The 19,692-nt window shown below is 54.4% G+C and overlaps 11 protein-coding genes across 11 annotated transcripts; 4 read left to right on the forward strand and 7 right to left on the reverse strand.

The window, feature by feature from the left end:
• Positions 1-267: 267 nt before the first annotated feature.
• On the reverse strand, positions 268-608 carry J7T54_005734 (CFEM domain-containing protein; the record flags this gene model as incomplete). The annotated part of the gene is made up of 2 exons (XM_051508268.1): positions 268-325; positions 379-608. The coding sequence occupies 2 exons, from the start codon at positions 606-608 to the stop codon at positions 268-270; spliced, it is 288 nt and encodes a 95-aa protein (XP_051360560.1).
• Positions 609-1,498: 890 nt separating this feature from the next.
• Positions 1,499-3,023, reverse strand: J7T54_005735 (BRO1-like domain; the record flags this gene model as incomplete). Its single annotated transcript, XM_051508269.1, has 2 exons — positions 1,499-1,777; positions 1,824-3,023. The coding sequence occupies 2 exons, from the start codon at positions 3,021-3,023 to the stop codon at positions 1,499-1,501; spliced, it is 1,479 nt and encodes a 492-aa protein (XP_051360561.1).
• A 660-nt stretch (positions 3,024-3,683) lies between these two features.
• J7T54_005736 (dolichyl pyrophosphate Man9GlcNAc2 alpha-glucosyltransferase-like protein) lies at positions 3,684-5,201 on the forward strand (the record flags this gene model as incomplete). The annotated part of the gene is made up of 1 exon (XM_051508270.1): positions 3,684-5,201. One exon carries the CDS (start codon positions 3,684-3,686, stop codon positions 5,199-5,201), a length of 1,518 nt encoding a protein of 505 aa, XP_051360562.1.
• Positions 5,202-6,119: 918 nt separating this feature from the next.
• J7T54_005737 (60S acidic ribosomal protein P2) lies at positions 6,120-6,506 on the reverse strand (the record flags this gene model as incomplete). Its single annotated transcript, XM_051508271.1, has 2 exons — positions 6,120-6,293; positions 6,348-6,506. The coding sequence occupies 2 exons, from the start codon at positions 6,504-6,506 to the stop codon at positions 6,120-6,122; spliced, it is 333 nt and encodes a 110-aa protein (XP_051360563.1).
• Positions 6,507-7,217: 711 nt separating this feature from the next.
• J7T54_005738 (uncharacterized protein) lies at positions 7,218-8,942 on the forward strand (the record flags this gene model as incomplete). The annotated part of the gene is made up of 3 exons (XM_051508272.1): positions 7,218-7,637; positions 7,898-8,049; positions 8,099-8,942. The coding sequence occupies 3 exons, from the start codon at positions 7,218-7,220 to the stop codon at positions 8,940-8,942; spliced, it is 1,416 nt and encodes a 471-aa protein (XP_051360564.1).
• Positions 8,943-9,436: 494 nt separating this feature from the next.
• Positions 9,437-10,579, reverse strand: J7T54_005739 (uncharacterized protein; the record flags this gene model as incomplete). The annotated part of the gene is made up of 2 exons (XM_051508273.1): positions 9,437-10,519; positions 10,574-10,579. The coding sequence occupies 2 exons, from the start codon at positions 10,577-10,579 to the stop codon at positions 9,437-9,439; spliced, it is 1,089 nt and encodes a 362-aa protein (XP_051360565.1).
• An 815-nt stretch (positions 10,580-11,394) lies between these two features.
• On the reverse strand, positions 11,395-12,343 carry J7T54_005740 (Succinate dehydrogenase [ubiquinone] iron-sulfur subunit; the record flags this gene model as incomplete). Its single annotated transcript, XM_051508274.1, has 3 exons — positions 11,395-11,721; positions 11,781-11,932; positions 11,983-12,343. The coding sequence occupies 3 exons, from the start codon at positions 12,341-12,343 to the stop codon at positions 11,395-11,397; spliced, it is 840 nt and encodes a 279-aa protein (XP_051360566.1).
• A 432-nt stretch (positions 12,344-12,775) lies between these two features.
• J7T54_005741 (uncharacterized protein) lies at positions 12,776-13,576 on the forward strand (the record flags this gene model as incomplete). Its single annotated transcript, XM_051508275.1, has 5 exons — positions 12,776-12,787; positions 12,848-12,946; positions 12,998-13,094; positions 13,147-13,297; positions 13,354-13,576. 5 exons carry the CDS (start codon positions 12,776-12,778, stop codon positions 13,574-13,576), a joined length of 582 nt encoding a protein of 193 aa, XP_051360567.1.
• Positions 13,577-13,626: 50 nt separating this feature from the next.
• J7T54_005742 (ER membrane protein complex subunit-like protein) lies at positions 13,627-14,522 on the reverse strand (the record flags this gene model as incomplete). The annotated part of the gene is made up of 3 exons (XM_051508276.1): positions 13,627-13,808; positions 13,871-14,032; positions 14,081-14,522. 3 exons carry the CDS (start codon positions 14,520-14,522, stop codon positions 13,627-13,629), a joined length of 786 nt encoding a protein of 261 aa, XP_051360568.1.
• A 353-nt stretch (positions 14,523-14,875) lies between these two features.
• J7T54_005743 (Signal peptidase complex subunit-like protein) lies at positions 14,876-15,587 on the forward strand (the record flags this gene model as incomplete). Its single annotated transcript, XM_051508277.1, has 2 exons — positions 14,876-14,912; positions 14,962-15,587. The coding sequence occupies 2 exons, from the start codon at positions 14,876-14,878 to the stop codon at positions 15,585-15,587; spliced, it is 663 nt and encodes a 220-aa protein (XP_051360569.1).
• A 159-nt stretch (positions 15,588-15,746) lies between these two features.
• On the reverse strand, positions 15,747-19,415 carry J7T54_005744 (MMS19 nucleotide excision repair protein-like protein; the record flags this gene model as incomplete). The annotated part of the gene is made up of 5 exons (XM_051508279.1): positions 15,747-16,733; positions 16,782-17,257; positions 17,354-18,979; positions 19,140-19,274; positions 19,328-19,415. The coding sequence occupies 5 exons, from the start codon at positions 19,413-19,415 to the stop codon at positions 15,747-15,749; spliced, it is 3,312 nt and encodes a 1,103-aa protein (XP_051360570.1).
• Positions 19,416-19,692: the final 277 nt, after the last annotated feature.

The raw sequence follows: 19,692 nt of genomic DNA on the forward strand, positions 1-19,692 counted from the left end.
ATGTAATGAAAGGTGGAAAGATACAGAAAAGTAAGTAATAGAGTGAAAAGAGTGTTTTGAAAAGTCAGGGTCTTGTCCAACGTGAGGTTGAAATGAATGTTTCGACCAAGCAATCCAAGGCTTGTAAGCATAATAGCCATCCTCCGCACACTCAAATAAAGGTCAAGCCCGTTTTCACACATGTCCGATAACGATGGTACCATTTTGTGGCGCACTCATAAAGTCTTTGAGCATACAGGCTTGAGAGCATGGCATGGTTCCACTCATCTAGATAGGGACGCCAGCTTCCTCGCAGGTGTCCTGCGCCCAGCCTCTGGCCTCAAGTCTGGGGAAAACGTCAAACCCTGAGCGGCAACACTTGGATAGGGCTGTACTTACGCTTCAGTGAGAGAGCATCCGGATTCAACGAGAACGCAAGTGGTGACACTGTTGATGTACTCGGAGGAGCCACAGAGACACGCAAAGTCGGAGGCATCGTCGCAGCCAGAGATGGGGACGTTGTCGACGAAACAAGACTGGGCACACTCAGGGAGACCCTCCAGATCGGGAGCACCCTGAGCAGCGCAGAGCGTGGCGAGGAATGCAGTGGCGATAATCTGGAACTGCATAATGATGAGTTTGGTGGTTTAATTGAAGACGGATGAAGAGGCTGATGCTGTGCTAGTTTGGATGTGATAGTAGTCCAGGTCGGGGAATCGGGGTCAATTTATAGTTGTGTATATGCTCCTGTGTATGTAGTTGTCCTCGCTTTGGCCCCCCAGACTGCAACCGATCCAGTTGCGTCTCCGCCTCTACCCCTCACATATCCTCATCAGAAGACGTCTGACGCAACATGTTGGACAATCACATGAAGCCGAGTCGACTTTTGTTTGCGTTCCATCCTTGGTGGTGTGGCTATAGAAGTTGAGGTAGTATTGACATGGAGTGCCCTGTGCATATCAACTGATTCGCACCAATCGTCGTGAGCGAACAAGGCGATGCTAAAGTACTCTTGAGTGAACTGCTTTCTATACCCATTCATGCCGGTAGAGCTCTCACGTTGTTGCAACAGAAAAAGCCATCCGGCAAGCGCAGATGGTCTGAAGCCTGAACGAGCTCTACATCCCTTGAGTGCTCGGTACCGAAGAACCCGACAAGTGTACAGTGTGCCCTGGCCCCCTGAGACAGCATCTCCGGGGAACCCCTGTCGCCCGACAACCCCACACGGAATGAATCCGGGGAAGGTCCAGTATCCAGGGTAGCATTGCATCGCTTCGTGTCCTTGAAGCAGGTATGCGCCAAGATTACAATACAGGGCGAGGGTAACACGATGGGGTTGCATTAACTTACTCGTTCCGCAAAGAGTCGAAGGCAAGCTCTCGCTGGCGACCTTGAGACTGTCATATGCTGCCGAGGGGCCGAGAGGATTATTCATGTGTTGAAGTAGTCTCCGAGTGTCAATGAGTAATTGTACGTAAGCCCGATGAAATTGGTCCGATTCCGTGCATTTGAGGGGTGCTCAGTAGTACGTGGTCGAGGGCGCAGTACTTGCACTCCGATTGTAGCTGTCCTTTGTGCCGGGAAAGGCGCCAACAGCAGGCCCTGTTGGACTCAAAACTTCGTCTTCCGAGCTCAAGTCACCGACAAAGTCGTCATTGGGGTCCGGGGCACCTTGCATGTTGCTCAGTGTTGCGCGGTCCAGACTGGGCGGCTGAAAGTCTGCTATGGCATGTATCTCGCGCCCTGAGGGTATCTTGGCTAACATTGTGTTGATCGATGGGATGGGCTTTGTGTTCATCTGTTCTTGTTAGTAATTATGCCCCATACATTTCGTGTGTGCTTACTGTGTCGTTGATCTTGTTCCACTTGTTGCTCAACATCTCAATGACGCGAGTTTCCTCCAAGCGGCCCGCATCAGCGCCCCATGCCTTCTCCTTGTCAACCCGGCGGTCCTCCATGATTTCACTTAGTTCGCGTTTCAAGCTGCTGAGACTCAGACCTTTTCCTGAGCTCTTGACGTCAACGCCAAGCTCCTGCAGCCCGGCCTGAAGCCATCCGATGCCGTCTGCTGTTTGCCCACCGAGCTCGGCATCTATACCCAAAAACCTGCACGCCTTAGCTCGACTGACGCGTCTGAAATCCTCCATGTATTTGAGAATGTTACTGTCCATTTTGGTGGACTCTTGGACACTAGACTGTGCCAATGACAAGGCTCGCGCAGCATGCTCCGATGCTGCCAAGCACAAGCGCGCATAGAGGGGAGCGCGGACCTTGGGTATCTCGGGCGACTTGAACATCCACTCTTTGTCGTTCTTGTTCCTATCTTGGGCAACAGCTGCAGGGTATGGGTCATCCTTGAGAACCGCGAGTAGTGTGGCTTCGGCATGAGATAGTGAAGCCATCGCTGACACGGTGGACGGGGCAATGTCAACAAAAAACTTTTGATTGACTTCCTTGTGCGGGCCTGTCTTCTCAGTGTGAATCATTGTGTCGCCGAGCCACTTGAACACCGAGGCCGAACTCATAAGATTCTTGGTCGCGGTGGAGATGGCCGTCGTACGTTCTTGCACCCCAAGAAATTCACTGTTGGTGGAATACAAAGGCTGCAAAGCTGATCTTGCCTCTAGGATGTAAGTGAACCCAATCGCCGACATGACAAAGGCTGACTCCTGTGATAAAGAGTGGCACCGCAGCCGCGACCTGTCCCGACCCTGCACAAAGTCTCCATTGAGCGTTGGTCTCCATTTGATGCTCGGTTGTGCGGTAGGCTTCACGCGTATCCTCTCGCCCGTCGGGAGGGGAAGGTCGTACAGTCCGGCATTGAGAGCCAGCACGTAGGGAAGATAGTCCAGCAGGGCAGTCCTGACACTCGGTAGGTGCCCAACCTGTGATGCTGGATCAAGACGCTTGTGTTTCTTGAGCGCATCCTTGGCAACTCCTCGATATGTGTTTGCGCAGAGCGGCAAGGATGGATGAGAATCAGATTCGAAGCAAGCTGTGAACGAGAACGATGACGTGGTGGGCAGTGCAAATGGGTATGGCATCTTGAAAAGCGACGAAAGCCACAGGGCGGGTTGATGCTGTGGGCAAAAGGTAAGGCCAGAGCCTTCCGCGTTTAAAGAAGCCGTCTGGTTGGTATGAGTATATCTTAGGATACAATCTACCAGTTATCCGTCTCGTCACCAAGAAGTGAACTGAATGCAGGCACTGATGTCAGAGTCAGCCCGAAGAGCCGTGCGGAGATACGTGCGTAAACAAATGCACACAGTACGCCGCACCGGACTTCATCCGCCAAATCCGATGGAACGCAGGGACCAATGTTTAATGGAGGAATCTCGCTTGAGCAACCTCGCAAGCTCTCCCGGATCGCGAGCTCTCCAATTCTCGTGCCAACGCCATAACGATGGCCGCCCAAAGCCCCGCGACCCGGAAGCCTCGCCGCAAAGGCAAGAAAATCGAGGAAGACATCGATCGCGTCATTCGGACCCGAGAAGAGACCCTGATTCGAACGCCCTCCTTTCCTTTAGCCGCGTTCCTGTGGCCGGCAAGAAGCTCGTCCTCGCAATGGGAGGTTCTGCCATTAATCCTCATGGTGGTGGGACTGTTTCGATGGGCAGCTGGTCTTTGGGGCTATTCTGGTCAGTTCCACTTATGTGAAATGCGCATGTTCTCAGCTCACCCTGGCAGGTTTCGAAAAGCCCCCAATGCATGGTGACTACGAGGCGCAACGACACTGGATGGAGATCACGACCCGGCTACCCATTTCGCAATGGTACTTCCATGATCTTGAGTGGTGGGGCCTCGACTACCCGCCGTTGACGGCGTACCATAGCTGGGTTCTCGGCAAGATTGGAACCCTCATCAACCCAGACTGGTTCGCGCTCTTCAGCTCCCGTGGTTCTCAGGACCCCAACCTCAAGATCTTCATGCGAGCAACCGTCATTGTATCAGAATACCTGATATACGTCCCTGCCGCCGTTGTCTTCGCGCGCCGCTACGGACGCCTTACTGGGGTGTCGATATGGACGGCTACCGTGGGGCTTGTCGCGATTCTCATGCAGCCTGGGACAATTCTGATCGACCACGTGCACTTCCAGTACAACACAGTCATGCTCGGCCTAGTGATGGCTTGTATGTCCAGTCTACTCGCTGAGCGCTACAAGTGGTCGGCCGTCTTCTTCGTTGGGGCGCTCATGTTCAAGCAAATGGCGCTGTACTATGCCTTCTCAATTTTTGCCTATCTTCTTGGCAGATGCACATTCCCCAAGGTCAACTTCTCAAGGTTATTTGGCATCGCATTAGTCACTGCCATTACCTATGGCGTGCTTGTCCTACCGCTCGTCGCTGGTACTATATATGACACATACCGCGGTGTGGGCTCGCGGTCCGATCTGGACGGTCCCCCGCCACCTCTGCCTATACTGGCTTGGCTCACTGATTACATTGACACCGGAACCTTCTACTATCCTGTCGTGGAAATGGTCGTGCAGGTTTTGCACCGCGTGTTCCCTTTCTCGCGAGGCCTCTTTGAGGACAAAGTCGCGAACTTCTGGTGTGCATTGAATGTGGTGCTCAAGATCAAGAACTACCCGACAGAGCTGCTCCAGAAAGCTGCGCTGGTAGCGACGCTATTAGCAATCGTCCCCCCCAACATCATCATCTTCTTCCGACCACGCAAGGCCACAATGCCCCTGGCGTTCGCCGCTACCGCATGGGGCTTCTTTCTCTTCAGCTGGCAGGTGCACGAGAAGAGTGTACTTCTGCCATTGATGCCAATGACTCTGCTCCTCGCTGGCAAGCAAGGCTTGAACAGAGACATTCGATCGTGGGTCGGATTTGCCAATATCCTGGGTGCGTGGACCATGTTTCCGCTGCTGAAACGCGTGGATCTACGGATACCTTATGCCGTTCTCACGCTGCTTTGGTCGTATCTACTCGGACTTCCACCAACATCGTGGAGTGTATATACTGACGAAGGATTTGGCGGCTGGTCGCAGGTCGGCACCGCCACACTCCATACCCTTTTCTATGCCGCCATGGCTGCATGGCACGTTGCTGAAGCTTATGTAGCGCCGCCTCTACACAAGTCCGACCTGTGGACCGTCGCTAACGTAGGTGTCGGATTCGCCGGGTTTGGCCTGTGCTACCTCTGGTGTTTGTGGCGTTTACTCAAAGATAGCGACCTGCTGCCAAGCTACGCAACAAAGACAAAGACTCAGTAAGGCCAAGTGGTAGTGCAGATGCGCAGTCGAATCAACTTGGTGACCCTCCAACAGAAGGATGGATGGCCTGGGTTCGGACCAGAATGAGGCAGCAATTAGCAATGAAAGATACCCCAAAATTTGCAAGTGAATCAACACACAAGTTTTGAGCAAATATTTGTTCATCTAGTATCAAAGTACTTCATGCGCAGGCACGAGCGTGGAGTCACTGCGAGAGCCGTGGTCTTAAGATAGCGACCAGGCATCAGATAGTAGAGCGCCGTTATGGTTGCAAGGAGCCATGAAATGGCCCACAAAGTGCCTGAACGTTGTCATCTGGTAGAAAGACGTGTCGGTTAGTGGGTTGGGCATGAGATATGTTTCAAACAATCAACGGCGCATGGTATCTTTCTGTGAGATGACTTTTGATGTTCCAGATAGAGTAATGAGATCAAACATGACACCAACACGACTGGCGATGAGGTGCTCCTCCTCGCTATGATGGCTGACCTCTACTCAATGGCTGACATACGACAATGAGCAGCAGTCCGAACCCACAGCCTTGCAGAACATAGCTGCTCAAGCCATCGGGGCGTTGGGACTACTGACCTGATCTAAACCGGCGACTACTTGACAAAGTTACGAGCCGCGCACACTTCGATCACCATGCGAAACGCACATACTGGTCAAGAACATGTGAGCGACACGTTGAGTGCAGAGAGTTCCCTAAGCAATATCACACGAAATATTTCAGATCCGATGAAGCGGGTGTCATTGATCATGAGTCGTATCAAGTAGTGTTCCACCTAGAAAATCCCCCAATTCGACCAGCGACAAGTCATCCGGACGCCAGTCAAGACGTCGGCGGACAGCCGCGCACCCAACCCGTAATAGTCTCTGCTCGGAAATTCGTTTGACGGTCGTAGCGAGGCGAGGCGCTTAGTCGAACAGACCGAAGCCCATGTCGTCGTCGGACTCGTCCTTCTCCTCCTCCTTGGCCTCCTCCTTCTTCTCCTCAGCAGCGCCGCCAGCAGCAGCACCACCGGCAGCGGGAGCGCCACCAGCACCGCCCGAGGGGACGGAGGCAAGCTTGGAGGTACCCTCAGAGATGAGCTGCAGTGTTGTTAGTTATGATTCGCCGGAAGACCGATTCACAGAAAGACATACCTCGTTGATGTCCTTGCCCTCAAGCTCGGAGATCAGGGTCTCGAGACGGTCGTTGTCAGCCTCAACACCGACAGACTCGAGGACGGCCTTGACGTCGGCGGCCGAGGGAGAGGTGTTGCCACCGAGGCCGAGGAGGAGGTAAGCTGCGAGGTGCTTCATTTTGATGGTTTTTTGTTTCTGCGGTTGGTGAGTTAGTGAATTGATCGCGCGCAAGGCAAGAGAAGACAACTCACTGTGCAGTGTAAGAACACGAGAGATCAATCAATTTAACCGCAAGTTGGGCGGAGACTGAAACCTTCAATGTTCGGTTTTTGGTGATGGTTACGGAGGGTAAAGAAATTCTACGGCAAGCGACTGTGTCAGTAGCGAAAATGTTCCCTTAGCGTGCCCTGCCAATCGCCAATTTTCTGTGGGCGGTCACGTCGGTGTGCCATTTTTTTGGCGGGGCAGCCCTACTTAGGTCATCAGATTCAAAGCACAGCCACATCCTGGGTAGGCTTCAGCCACATGCAGTGAAGTACGCTGCGGCTGAGTTAGATAGATGGCTTGACGCGCTTCCGTGTCGAGCTCGAGACACTCAGTATTAGCATCCTCCAGTCATCCTCCCATCCCCCAGTCGAATCCCTTTCGGTCGGCGCACCGATTCAAGGCGCTCTCTTTCTTCTTTCTGAAATACGTCTACAAGGCGCTTCCCCCGCAAAGCGAACGTCCTCGACCGACGGTCGAGTCTGATCATCAAGATGGCTCCGACGTACGGATACGCACCTCCACCTCCGCCACCGTCGGCTTCAACCCAACAGTATCCTTCGCAGTCTAATTTGGGACGCGGTAGCGGACCTAGTGGTCGCGGTCGCGGTGGCCATTACACTAATGGACACAGCGCGCAGGCAGCACCGCCGGTACACTACGAGTATGCTGCTACGCATCAGCCGTATGCCGGGCAGCAACCTCAAGCGTACGGCGGCCCTCAACAGCCTCACCATCCCAGTTATCCGCAGGGCCAGCCTCATTGGCCTCAAAGCGCGCCTCATGCGCCAGCTCCCATGTCTGCCAATACTTTTCACCCCACTTATGCTTCGCAGACTTATCCTGCAGCCCCTCACTATCCTCATGAGCCTTCCTATGGCGCACAACAACACTATGCTCAGCCGTATCAGGCAAATCACGCGGCACCTCAGTGGGGTAGTCAAGGACCTCCCATTCCGCCCACCTATATTGCAGGGAGAGGCCGTGGCGGCTTCAATGACCGCGGGGCCGCCAAGGTCGGCGCTCGTGGTGGTTTCGAGCATGGTCAGCATCATCAGCAGCCATCATACCCGCCCTCATACTCCCATGACCCGCGGGCAAGTTACCCTCCCCCACAGTATGGCTATGCAGCACCCCCACCCCCGCCGCCGCAGGCCTCGTACTATGATGGACATCAAGGGGGTTCCTTTAGTCGGGGCCGAGGCGGTGGTCACCGGGGTGGCAACAGGGGACGCGGAGGTGGCCATCGTGGCGGGAGACCCGACCAGAAAAATCGCGGAAATGACCACAAGCCGCACCCACAGCACGACAAGAACAATGACCATCATAACGCCGGAAGAAAAAAGAAGCGTAAAACGAACACCCTCGGCCTGACGCCAGGCATGGAGTCCGAGTCGGAAGACGACGAGGGCGAAGAGGCCGCCCTGGAGAAGTTGCTTGGGCAAGAAAGATACCAGTACGCCGTTTGAGAGGAACTCCTGTGATTACATGCTAACCTCCCATAGAGTGGACGATGTTGCCGAGTTCTTGGCAGAACGCAAAAAGAACTTCCCAACAAAGGCTCGCGCAGAAGCGAGAAAGAATGCCGAGTTGGCATCCAAGACGGAAGACGAGGAGTCAGCACTCCACAAGAAGCGCGACAAGCTTCGGCGACAGCTCGCCAAGGTAGAATCCTCCATCAAGCGCAAGCGTGATCTTGGCGATGAGGGTGACGAGATGCGCGACCTTTCATTGAATGACTCGGAGGAGGACGAGAAGCCCGAGAGCATGACCTCGAAGCCGTCAGCAGCCAGTGCACCGCCACCAGCCAAGAAAGCCGACGTGACGCGGCACTGCAAGTATTTCTCTACAGGCGGTTCGTGCGGGAAGAAGAGCAAGTGCCGCTTCGTTCACGATCCTGCCGTGCGCGAGGCTGCAATCAAAGAGCGCGACGCGAACAATGGTCGCCTCACGATTCAGCAACGTCTTGTTCTGAACGATCAGGAGCAGGAAGACCTGGCCATCCTGCAATCGATCCAGTATCTCCGCGAAAAGGGTGTCATGAAGAAGGAGAACCTGCCGGTGCCAAAGGAATTTGAGAAGAGGCAGACGCCCGCGCCGCCAGTGGCCGCACCGCTGTCTGCTCCTCAGAAAACTAGTCTCCTGCCCGCCGCGTCCGCCTCGTTGCCTCCGCCCCCCCCTAAGAGGGAGCCGGTGGGGAGACGCAACAGCAAGAATCATGCCAAGCCCCCTGCCTCCGCGCCCAAACCTGCTGTCGTCGACGCGCAAGCGACCAATGCACAGAACAGTTCTGCGTGGCTTAATACGCCCTACAGCGCCAACGGCACGCAACCGGACGACCTGCCGTAGTTGCGGCAGGTACTATATCAGTTCGAACGCATTATGTCTTATTCTTATACGTGGGTCGATTCTGTTTAAGCCATGTTCACGAGCGTGGCGTTTTATGCAATGGCCTTTACGGTCATACTGGCGGATATCCGCGTGGTGACGTGCAGTAACATAGTGCCAAGACAGAAGTGAACAGTATTGTGATTGAACTTGAACATTGATACAGCATTGGAGTTTTATACCAGAGTAATCGATTCCATGGACTTGCAACTCGAACTAGTACCAAGTAATATTTGCCGACGTGAAGTCTTCCATCTTCCGCCTCATCCTTCACAAGTACAAATGTAGGGTAATCCTCAAGTTTAGAATTGAAAAGCAGACAAGCTGAAAGCACAACACTACTCCGCCGCTGATGAATAATTGCAAAGTCAGGCCCCCGTAATGCTTCACAAACTGTATGAGAGACGTCTCATAAGTGATTCGCTCTTGTGAACGACGCCGTGTGGCTCCCGTTCCTACCGTCGTCCGCCCAACATCTTCTTTCTTTCTTCCTTCTCTCTTGCGAGCTTCTCAAGCAGAGCCTGCTCACGTGCATCGTCTTCCCTGGCCATCCGCTCGGCTCGTCGCTCTTCACTGTCCAATTCATCCAGGCCAGCCTCCATATCAGACGATCCATCCGAGTCGTAGTGGTACCGTGGCCCACCAACTTCCTCTTCTTCTTCATCATCATAGTCAATGAAGTCATCCAAGTCCTCGTCGTAGTCTTCTTCAAACCGCGATGTCTTGTAACCACCGGGGCGAGACGGAGGACGGTTGAGAAGTGCGCCACCTCTCGGTACAGGCTTGGCCTTTTTGCCGGAACCAGACGGCGTAGCAGCTGTTTTGGGGCGAGCCGTGCCGGTATAGCCAGTAGTCGCTTGTGCTGCTTTCTTGACCTTCTTTTCTGGTTCTTCGTTGCGTTGTCCAGGACCCGACTTCCCAACGACGGGCTTTCCACGGGCTTGGAGCCCCCTGCTCACGGGAGGTCGTTGCCCTGGCTTCGAGGTACCCTGATATCCTGAAGGTCTTGCGCCCATGACCGGCTTTTTCCCGACGCTGCGCGCTTCAGGCTCCGCCGATTTGGCCGCAGTGTTGGGCTTCTTCTCCGCTTTCTTGTGCTGAATCAACCCCACCTTGCCCATCGACGATTGGGCCATCTGTGCTCTCGCCATAATCTCCGCGTAGGATCCCTTCTTTGGAGCTTTAGCAGCTTGCGATGATGCTGCCGTAGGGCGGGGTGGCGCAGCTGGCTTTGTGACCTTGTGCGCTCCCTGTACGGGTTTCAGCACAGCAGGCTTGTTCACGTTGCTATTCCCGTTTCCGTTCGAGGTGCCGTTCAAAGGTCTAGATGCACCTGAGGCATTCCCGTTCTGCCGGGCAGCAGCTGCATTTCCGTTGGGGCGATCGAGCGGTCGTGAGGGCTGACTGTTGGAGGGGATCTTGCGTGCGATTTTTGGGGCAGGCGTTTGAAGGTCGTCAGCTTTGCGCTTGATCGAGGAAGCGGTGCCAGTATTGATGACCGGCCGGTCCCCGCTGATGGAGGCCAGCAGATCCGTAATCTACATCGCGTTAAAATTGGACAAAACTCCAGCCAAGTTGTGAAGCTTGCGTACCGGCATGGTGACTCCTGCGCGGGTGTTGAGAGATGCAATGTCTTCTGAGAGTGAGTGTCGCGACGTAAACAAGATAAGATGCCGTCGCCGATCCCCAACTAGTCTCCAATCGGATAACGTCTGTCAAGTAATGGATGCGATGTTTAGTGCGATAGTTCGAGTTCGATAACCGAGATGCTGGCAGTGGTCGTACGACCGCTGACTGTGATACCGTTTGCGATGCGGAGTCGAGTAGTCGGCACGGGGACGTCTCAGTATTAGGTGAGAGGGAGCAAGAATAGGAGATAAGGTGCTCTAGAGGAAAGAATGTATGAGAAAGCAAAAGTAGCAAGCGTGACCAGACAACTAATTGCCCGTGAAAGCAGGAACAAAAGAATGGCCTGGAAACGAGGCCACCTTCATACCCGTGACTCGTGGGGCCTTTTTTTGCAGAGGCCAGCTCTTGGGTCTGGACTAATTGTGACGCCACAGATATTATGCTTGGCACGTAAGGGTGTGGCTGAAGCTAGGAGCTTCCGGTGATTAAGCGGTTGTTGAGCAATAACCGAGGTTTCATCATCGATTTTACATAAGTGGGTCTTCTTGGGTCGTGCAGCAAATGACACACGATCGATTAACCACAATCTTTGTGATCACGAGCCGCGCCGAGTCGCGCTGGTAGGATGATGAATGTGAATTGCTCTCTCTGGTTTGGAGCAGGCTAGGTATAATCCTACAGAAGTAGCTAAAATCACAATAAGGCTAACAAACGAGAATATTTTGATGACCAATGCCAGCCGCCGTGACGCCTCCCTCCTTCTCAATGACTAAACATCATGTGCTCATGATCCGAGAGCCATCTGCATCTTGATCTCGGCAATCGCCTTGCCGGGGTTCAACCCCTTGGGACATGTGCGAGTGCAGTTGAGGATAGTGTGGCAGCGGTACAGAGACATGGAGTTCTCGAGGTTGGTCTTTCGCTCGGCGGTGCGCTCGTCACGCGAGTCGGCAAGCCAGCGGTAGGACTGGAGCAGGATGGCGGGACCAAGGTACTCCTCCGAGTTCCACCAGTATGAAGGGCATGAGGTCGAGCAGCAAGCGCAGAGAATGCATTCGTAGAGGCCGTCCAGCTTCTTACGGTCCTCCTTGGTCTGGCGGTACTCCTTGCCCTGTGGTATCTCGTTAGTAACCGAACTCGGCTATATGGTCATTCCAAGGGAACACGTACATCTGGCGAGGGCGTGTCGCGCTGCAAGTAGGGCTTGATGGACTTGTATTGCTTGTAAAAATGCGTCAGATCAGGCACAAGGTCCTTGACGACGTAGGTGTGCGGCAGAGGGTAGAGCTTGACGTCGTCCTTGGACTCGGTAGGGATGCGGCCTGTACGTGGTTAGCCCAGATCTGCAAGTCAATTCTAGCCTGTGACATACAGAGACATGCAAGGGTGTTCTGGCCGTTGATGTTCATGGCGCAGCTACCGCAGATACCCTCTCGGCAACTCCTTCGGAATGTCAAGGTAGGGTCCAGCTCGTTCTTGATGCGGATGAGCGCATCGAGCATCATGGGTCCGGTCTTGTTGAGATCGAGGGTGTACGACTGCATGCGAGGCTTCTCGCTGGGGCTCTCGGGGTTCCAGCGGTAGATCGAGAAGGTCTTCATCTTGGACTGCTCCTTCTCGGCTGGGGGATCGTTGACGGTGGCCATGCCGCGCTGGAGCAGGGTGCTCGTCGCAGGACGGACAGCAGAGACCCTGCCGAGGACTCGAGGGGCGGAGGAGCGAAGAGCAAACATTGTGGCGGTTGAATCGTCCGAGTATCGCGTGATGCAAGGAGAAACTGGCGTTTGCGAAAGAGAGATGTCGAGTGTCGCGGGAAGTAATGTATCATCGACTCTCCCGAAAATGGATTACGTTCGCCTGTGCCCGGATTGGTGGCGCTGGGGCGACTCGGAACTGAGGGCGGTGAGTCGGCTTCTCGATGACGCTAGAGCGAAAAGGGCGAAGGTGGTTAGCGCGCCACTTTCTGCCATCCCACGCTTCAAGGTTTGGTCACTTTGGTGCGTTGGTAATGCAAAGCGAGTGGTGAGTTGAGCGTATAGACGACCATCCTAATCATCCTGTCATCGGGGTCCATATCTCACGAAGCCTGAATGTGATCGATGAGCCGGAAGTAGACGGAACCCTCCTTTGCATTCGCGCCTCATAGCGCGCAGGCATCTTTCACCATGTTCATTCTGGTAGCGCAAAACCCCTTCAGTATCTCACATGAACACCAAGACTGACGAGTTCCGCTGCAGACCAAGTTTGCCGACCTGGTCACGATTGAGCCCAAGGACTTCTCAAAGAAGAGCATAGAAGCCATAGAAGACAACATCAACGCGAAATACTCAAACAAGGTGAGATGCGCCCCCTATCTGAAAAGTCGCAACTTTCTAAGTCGGTTGTAGGTCATTCAGAAGATCGGGTTGTGCATATGTCTCTATGATCTCCTGTGGGCATCAGAGGGTCTTATTGGCCATGGCACTGGCATGGTGAACGTGAACGGTTGGTCTTGGCCTTTCTTTGCTGTGGTGTGGGCGACTGATCAAGGATATAGTGGAATTTCGCATGGTTGTCTTCCGGCCGTTCAAAGGAGAGACTATGCTGGGCAAAATCAGGAGCTCGACGCCATTCGGAATCCATCTGAGGACAGAGTTCTTCGATGATATCTTTGTGCCGTATCAGGAGCTGCCGGCTGGCGCAGAGTTGTAGGTCTTTCCACCACTCCCACGTGTTGCGTGGGAATCGGAGCTAACTCGTGTAGCAACGTGGGTGAGCAACTTTGGGTGTGGAACCTGGATGAGAACGAGCGGCTTTACTACGACAATCACGAGATGGTCCGGTTCCAGGTGATAGACGAGGAGTGGCACGACCAAACACCGGCGGGTCCAACACAAGCGGAGGACGCAGCATTTAAAACGCCGTACAAGCTCAAGGGCAGTATGGCTGCCGATGGGCTGGGTGTTTGTCTATGGTGGGACGGTTAATGATCATGGAGCAGACGGGGAAGCCGATCTATTTATGTTTGGCCTATGTTCTACGCCTTGTTCAGACTGGCCAGGAGACGGCCCTCGACATCGTCCAGGACAGAATAGTGGTCCACGACGGCCAGGTTCTCGGCCTCAGCCTTGAACTGCTTGTCGGGATCTTGACCGGGACCACCCATCATGGGGTTTGGCATCTGCTGTGCCTGCATCTGCTGGTTGAGCTGACTAGCGGCTGTTCGGAGTTAGTGGGAGTTAGTGGGAGGCAAATGGGAGGGGGCCCGCGCAGGCACATACCGTTGTCGCTACCCAGGAGGAAGACGTAGACAAACTGAAGACCAAAGATGCACAAGAAGTACCAACTGATGCTAGACATCCACCTGGGATCCATGTCCTTCGTCTGGACGCCAGCCTGGAGCATGCTCTTGAACTTGATGGTCAAGGGGAACGGGAGTTTCACTGCCCCTGTTAGCCTAGTCGCATCTCCAAATGAACAGCGATACTCACTGGTCACGTAGCCGCTGAAGAAGGCGTTGATCCAGCTCATGATCAGGGTGTTTGGGATCATCATGGCCATATTGTTCTTCATCATGCCCATCATACCGTCCATGGCACTGGGGTCTGACATGGGGTTCGCCGGAGGCTGGCCCTTCTTCTCAGGCTCCTTCAAAAAATCGCCATTCTCATAAGCCGAGATGAGGTAGTCGCGACGGCTCTCGAAGGACTTCTTGGAGAGAGCATGGTAGTTGGAGCGGAGTGCTACGCCGCGACCGAGGGATCGCTGTTCACGCATGGCCGGGGCGTCCTGCTTTTTCGGGGCTGTCTGGAGGAGCACAGAGGCGTAATGACGCAGGACGCCAGTCTGGACCATGACAATCGTGATGGGGATCAGAATCCAGTAGCTATAGTGGTCAGCCGAGATCTCTCCAATATTGTCTTGGTCGGACATGCAAGAGCTGGGGGTCCCTGTGAAGGGTCTGCACAGGTAGGTCGGCCATTCTTGCGGTTCGATCGGCAGGCGACGGGAGTTCTGGCAGCGAGTTGAGCTTGGATCTGGCGATGGTGCGGAACAGTTTCGAGGGGCGTTGCTGAGGCTGCACTACCTTATGCCGTCGTCGTAGGCGGAGGAGGCTAAAGTATGCTTACTAATCTCTTTTTGCCCCTGCAAATGACAGCTTTCCACACGACGCGCCCGCGGCCCCACGAACCCTCGACTTATACAGGACATTGCTGTCCTTAACTCCAACCAGCACATTATTTCCACCATCCAAGGGGCGTGACGATTCAATTTATTAATAAGAGATGGCTGCCAACAAAGTCAGCCTCGCCAACTTGGCTGGTACGGTCATTATAATGACCCACTGACGATCGGACTCTAACACTCCCAGACCTCAAGAATGCCTCCGACGATGCGATCGCCAACTACCTCAACTCCCTCTCTTTCCAGCAGTCGCACACCATGACTGATGTTCGCCTCGCCATTGGTTACGGCGCCTTTGTCATTGCCGCGGCCGCTGGTGGCTGGGATTACTACTATGGCTTCGAAAACACCAAACTATACACAGCCGTCGCTGTCGCCGTGTACTCGCTGCTGCAAGGCGCGCTAGCGTTCTGGATCTCCTTCGTGGAGCAGGGCACCGTGTATCAGGGCCAGGCGCCCAACAGTGGACAGAAGATTAGCATTGCGAGCTTCAATGCGAAAAAAACCGAGCCCTTGTACAGATTGAAGGTGACAACACAGCCAGCGGCGTCAGAAGGCAAACCCGAAACTATAGAGCTAGAAAGGTCGTTCACGGAATGGTTCGATGAATCGGGCTTGTTTGTCGCAGCTCCTTTCCAGCGGTTCCTCGCGTCAAGTATCCCGGTCGTCGGCCGGGCAGACCCCAAGAGGGTAAAGAGCGAGTCAAGAGATTTGCTCGAGGGAGACTCGGACCTCCTCGATGCGGTGATGAGTGCAGAGGCAGAGACAACGGGCACCGACAAGAAGAGTGGCGGTAAGAAGCGCAAGGTGTAAAAGGGTTCGCATAGATCACTGGAGTTCAAGCGATATGGCAGGTTTCATAAATGTTGTTTTCGTATCCAGAACGCCTCCAGTCTATGTGCCAAGCCCCCCTTTTGCCAACTCTACTCAAGCGGTCTACATGAGCGTTCCCCCATGGCTTTTTATGTACCATCATCTCAATTCTTTCCATGCGGCTCTCGCAGCTCTTGCCAACTTCCTCACATTGCGGACTGGGTTGCCGCAGGCCAGTGTCAGCTCGCGCTCGACCTTGGGCGCGGAGGGCACCAGGTGCCTCGACTCGAACATCTTCGGTAGGCCGCCCATGATTTCCAGCGCGGCTTCGCAGCTCTCGGCTTGCGATTCCACGTCGTCGACTGAGGCAGACGCGTAGCTCGCAGGCAACCATTCTGGGGTAACATGTGGTTTGCTTGAAAAGGCGGCCGTGCAGATGGCTATGATGCTAGCCAAGTGCGGCTCGCCCTTGGCAGAGGCTTCCACGAGGATGTTCCTCAGAACGTTCAAGGCAGCCACCACATCCGGACCTGTGCCGATGGTCTGTGCTACGAATATGGCTATGCGGAGGATACCCTCGGCGTCCTCTTCGTAGATGGAGAAGGGCATGTGTTCGACCAACATGAGCGTGCCGATGCTCAGGTTCAACCTGATGACTCGATCCTGGACTGAGGAGTCCTGGCCCAGCGCTTGCGGTGTCATGGACTTCGCTAGCTCAAAGTAGAGCTTCTGCATCCACAGCGGCTTGACAATAGCAAAGTTGTTCTTGGTGAGAGTTTTTTGAGGAGCGACCACCATCTCCAGGCGGCGAGACAAGCTTTGGCCCAAGGCCGAGGATTTAGACGATTCTCTTAGCAGACGTAGCAACCCTGAGGCATGTTTGCCGCTGTATCGACGGAGCATGCCGGCTGCGATCGCGAACATGGACGTTGCTTTGGTCAACGTGCTATTGTCCGCCTCACCGCTCAAGATCACCTCCGCTTGCTGGTTGATAATCTCCATCACCGGCTCTACTGTTTCGAGCTTGTGCTTATTGGCAAGGATAGTGAGGATGGCACGCAGGACGAAAGCGGTTGTCGGGTTCGCGGACGACACGTTAGAAGTGACGCTTTGGATGAGGATAGCTTGGGCCACGCCAGCGTCGTACTAAGATATGGTTAGCAAAAGCTCGTTCCCAAATAAGTGGCATCTCACCAATTGTGCAACGGCTGCAGGACGAAGTGCCTCCAGGATCCCAAAGGTGAGAACGTTCAGCCTGGACGTAGCTATCCAGCTCCATTCAGATGGCTCAACCTGTGCTCCCGCTTGCGGAACCGGCACTGCATCCTCATGAAAGAGGTGCATGGCGAAGGATGAGGCTCCGAGCGACAATTGCTCCGCCTCCGAGAGCTCATGAACTACAAAACCAGCGAGTCCGCCCAACAGATGAAGTAGCTGACTTGATGTTCCTTCTTCCATGGCCCCGAACTCGCCGCTTAACCCGAGTCGCGTGCCGGAAGGCTTCGTAGCCCTCTGGTAAAGCTGACGAACGAAGTACAAGCTGATGAGCAGGAAGTCTGTCCTCACTTGCCCAGGCGATGCAGCAGCTGTAGCTGTCGTTGGCTGGGCGTGAGGTTCCTCAAGGCCAGTGTATCGCTGTGCGATGGACGAAACCCATTCGCTGTCAAGGGCTGCACTATCAGCGGTCTCAATGCTGGAGCAAGCATCGCGAAAACAGCGAACAGCCGCCTGAAGGCAAGCAGTGAAAGCGCACCAACTAGACGCACTGCTCTTCTCCTCGATGGAGGCAATGAGCTCAAGGTACATTGCCTTTGTGATGAGGATAAAGTTATCGAGACCCTGAGAAGGGACCGCCGGCAGCTCAGAGCAGCCGACATATGCAAGCAGAAGACCAAGCGACTGAGCTGTCGAGACAGACTGGGACGACTCGGTTTTCCGGGCACTGCGGATGATATCCAGGCCACGACGCACAAGGGGCACGTAGGCAGGGTTATATGAGGTCACCGAACGTTGAAGGGCCTTGGTCGTTTCGCTGGCCAGTTCGTCGGAAGCCGTCGTTCGTCTCAGGTCCTCGTTGATTCTCGTTTGCTCGAGGATGCTGAACAGCGTGTCGCAGATGGCAAGGCACTTGTCTCCTGGCAGCAGGCGGGATGCATCTACATCTGCCACAGCTGTCGACTTCGCAGCCTTTTGGCATACCAGGGCGCCAGCCCCCTGCACCGCTTGCGCGGCGAGTTTGTGATCGTCATACGAGGCTTCGGACTTGATGGCTTGCTCCAGAGGCTTCTTGTATACATCATCGTAAAGCGACGTGAAAACTGGGTCAATGGCTGCAAACTCGCTCCGCTCTTGTGGTCCCATGTCTGTGCTTACCAGAAGCAGGCGCGTCTCCAGCATGACATGGAGTATCCTTAGTAGATCACCGCTGTGCCCAGGTCCTTTCGGGTGTCGCAAGTTCTCCTTGACATGAGTGATTGCCGGGGATGCCATGAGAACGAATGCAGAGGGCGTGGCACTCAGCACGCTGACCAAGAGCCGCCCGGCTGGCGCTGTGTAGACTGCGTTTGCGAGGTCATTCACACAGTCTCTCGTCACGGTCAAGGCATAGTCTCTCAGGTTGTCACCCTTGAGGCGCACAGCCATGATCTTGAGAACTTCGAGCGTAGCCCAGATGGTATCCTCAATCTCGCCATTGCGCACCTCGTATTTGAGGCTGCTCCAGATGGAATCGACATAGGGATTCACCGTCTGCTCCGGAATCTTGTAGGCTTCGGCACAAGCCTTGACTGTTTTCAAAATGTCCACCTTGACATTGACGGTTACGCCCTCTCCTTGATCCAGCTTGCCGAGCAGGAAAGGGAAGGTGAAAGATGCAAGCTTGTGTGTCGACGTGAAGCATTTGCGAAGTTGTTGCTTCAACTCCTCTGGCGTGATCCCACTCGTCGATGTGCGCGGCAGCGTGATGGGGAAATAGGCTTTGAAGGTGTTGAAGACTTCCTCGATCATTTCCTGGCTCGGCTCGTACTCTTGCAAGAAAAATGCGAGCACATCGAACCAGACCATCAAGCACGTCGGATCTCTCTCGTTCCGGCACAGGGCTAGTAGGTCGTTCATAAAACCGGAGGAAGCACCGTGCTTGTACTGGAGATCACTCGCCACAGCCGGGTTCGTGATCAGCGATCGCAGGAGCTCGAAAACTGCTAGTCGCGTCTTGGCCAGTTGGCGTGGGAAATCGTCCTTGAGAGTGCATATTTTCTGGATGATATCGTCGGCACTGGTTGGCTGGAATGATTTCATCTCTGTGATCCGTGAGAGAGCCGTGGCCGAGGCGAGGACGCCGGCTTTGTGATCAACGTCAAACATGGCACCAAAGAAGCTGATGAGCAGCTTGACTGGCATTGATCAGCTTTGGGTTGCTCTCGTGCACTCTTGATACACACCTTGGCTAGGTTTCAGGACTTCTGGTCCGAGAAAGTCCAGTGATCTCGATAAAAATTCCAGTGCTTTTAATTCATCAGCTCTGAGGCGTTCTGCACCCGCCAAGTCGCATACCTTTGGCCCTGCCAGTCCAGTCGGGTGTCTCATTATCACCAGTGGCCTCGTCGCCATTGCTCCCTGGCATCCATGGCTGCACAGCCTCCACCCAGCGAGCTACTGGGTTTGTGTTCGCTGGCGCCGATTGAAGTTCTTTCGCACGGTTAGCGCAGGAATTTTGACCTTGGGACTATCTCGAGCATTACCTGATGCCGCCTGCTGTGCGAGGGAAGTCTGGTTCGCCTCATCGTCCGCCAGCACGAACTCAAGTGCCAGCTGCCGAAAGTCGGCCATCACACGGTGGGGCTGATCGAGGGCGCCGAGTCTGGATGTAAATTGACGCAGTGATCTCGCAGTACGGTTCCGTATGGACAATATCGCAGTCTGGTTAGTCTAGCGATATCTGAGCAAAGTTCATTGCAATATCACCGAGCTCGGAGTTGAACATTCTCATGGTGCAGTCGATGGTGGGGCAGCACTGATGGAGGGGCATCGAGTGCGTAGATTGTGGTGGAGTGCGAATTGCCAATCTTGTCACTGTCCTGGCATTAGTAATTGGATGAACGCATCT

This window comes from Emericellopsis cladophorae (genome assembly GCF_022114955.1).
Source record: "Emericellopsis cladophorae strain MUM 19.33 chromosome Unknown NODE_42_length_200762_cov_115_829016, whole genome shotgun sequence".
Taxonomy (NCBI): domain Eukaryota; kingdom Fungi; phylum Ascomycota; class Sordariomycetes; order Hypocreales; family Bionectriaceae; genus Emericellopsis; species Emericellopsis cladophorae.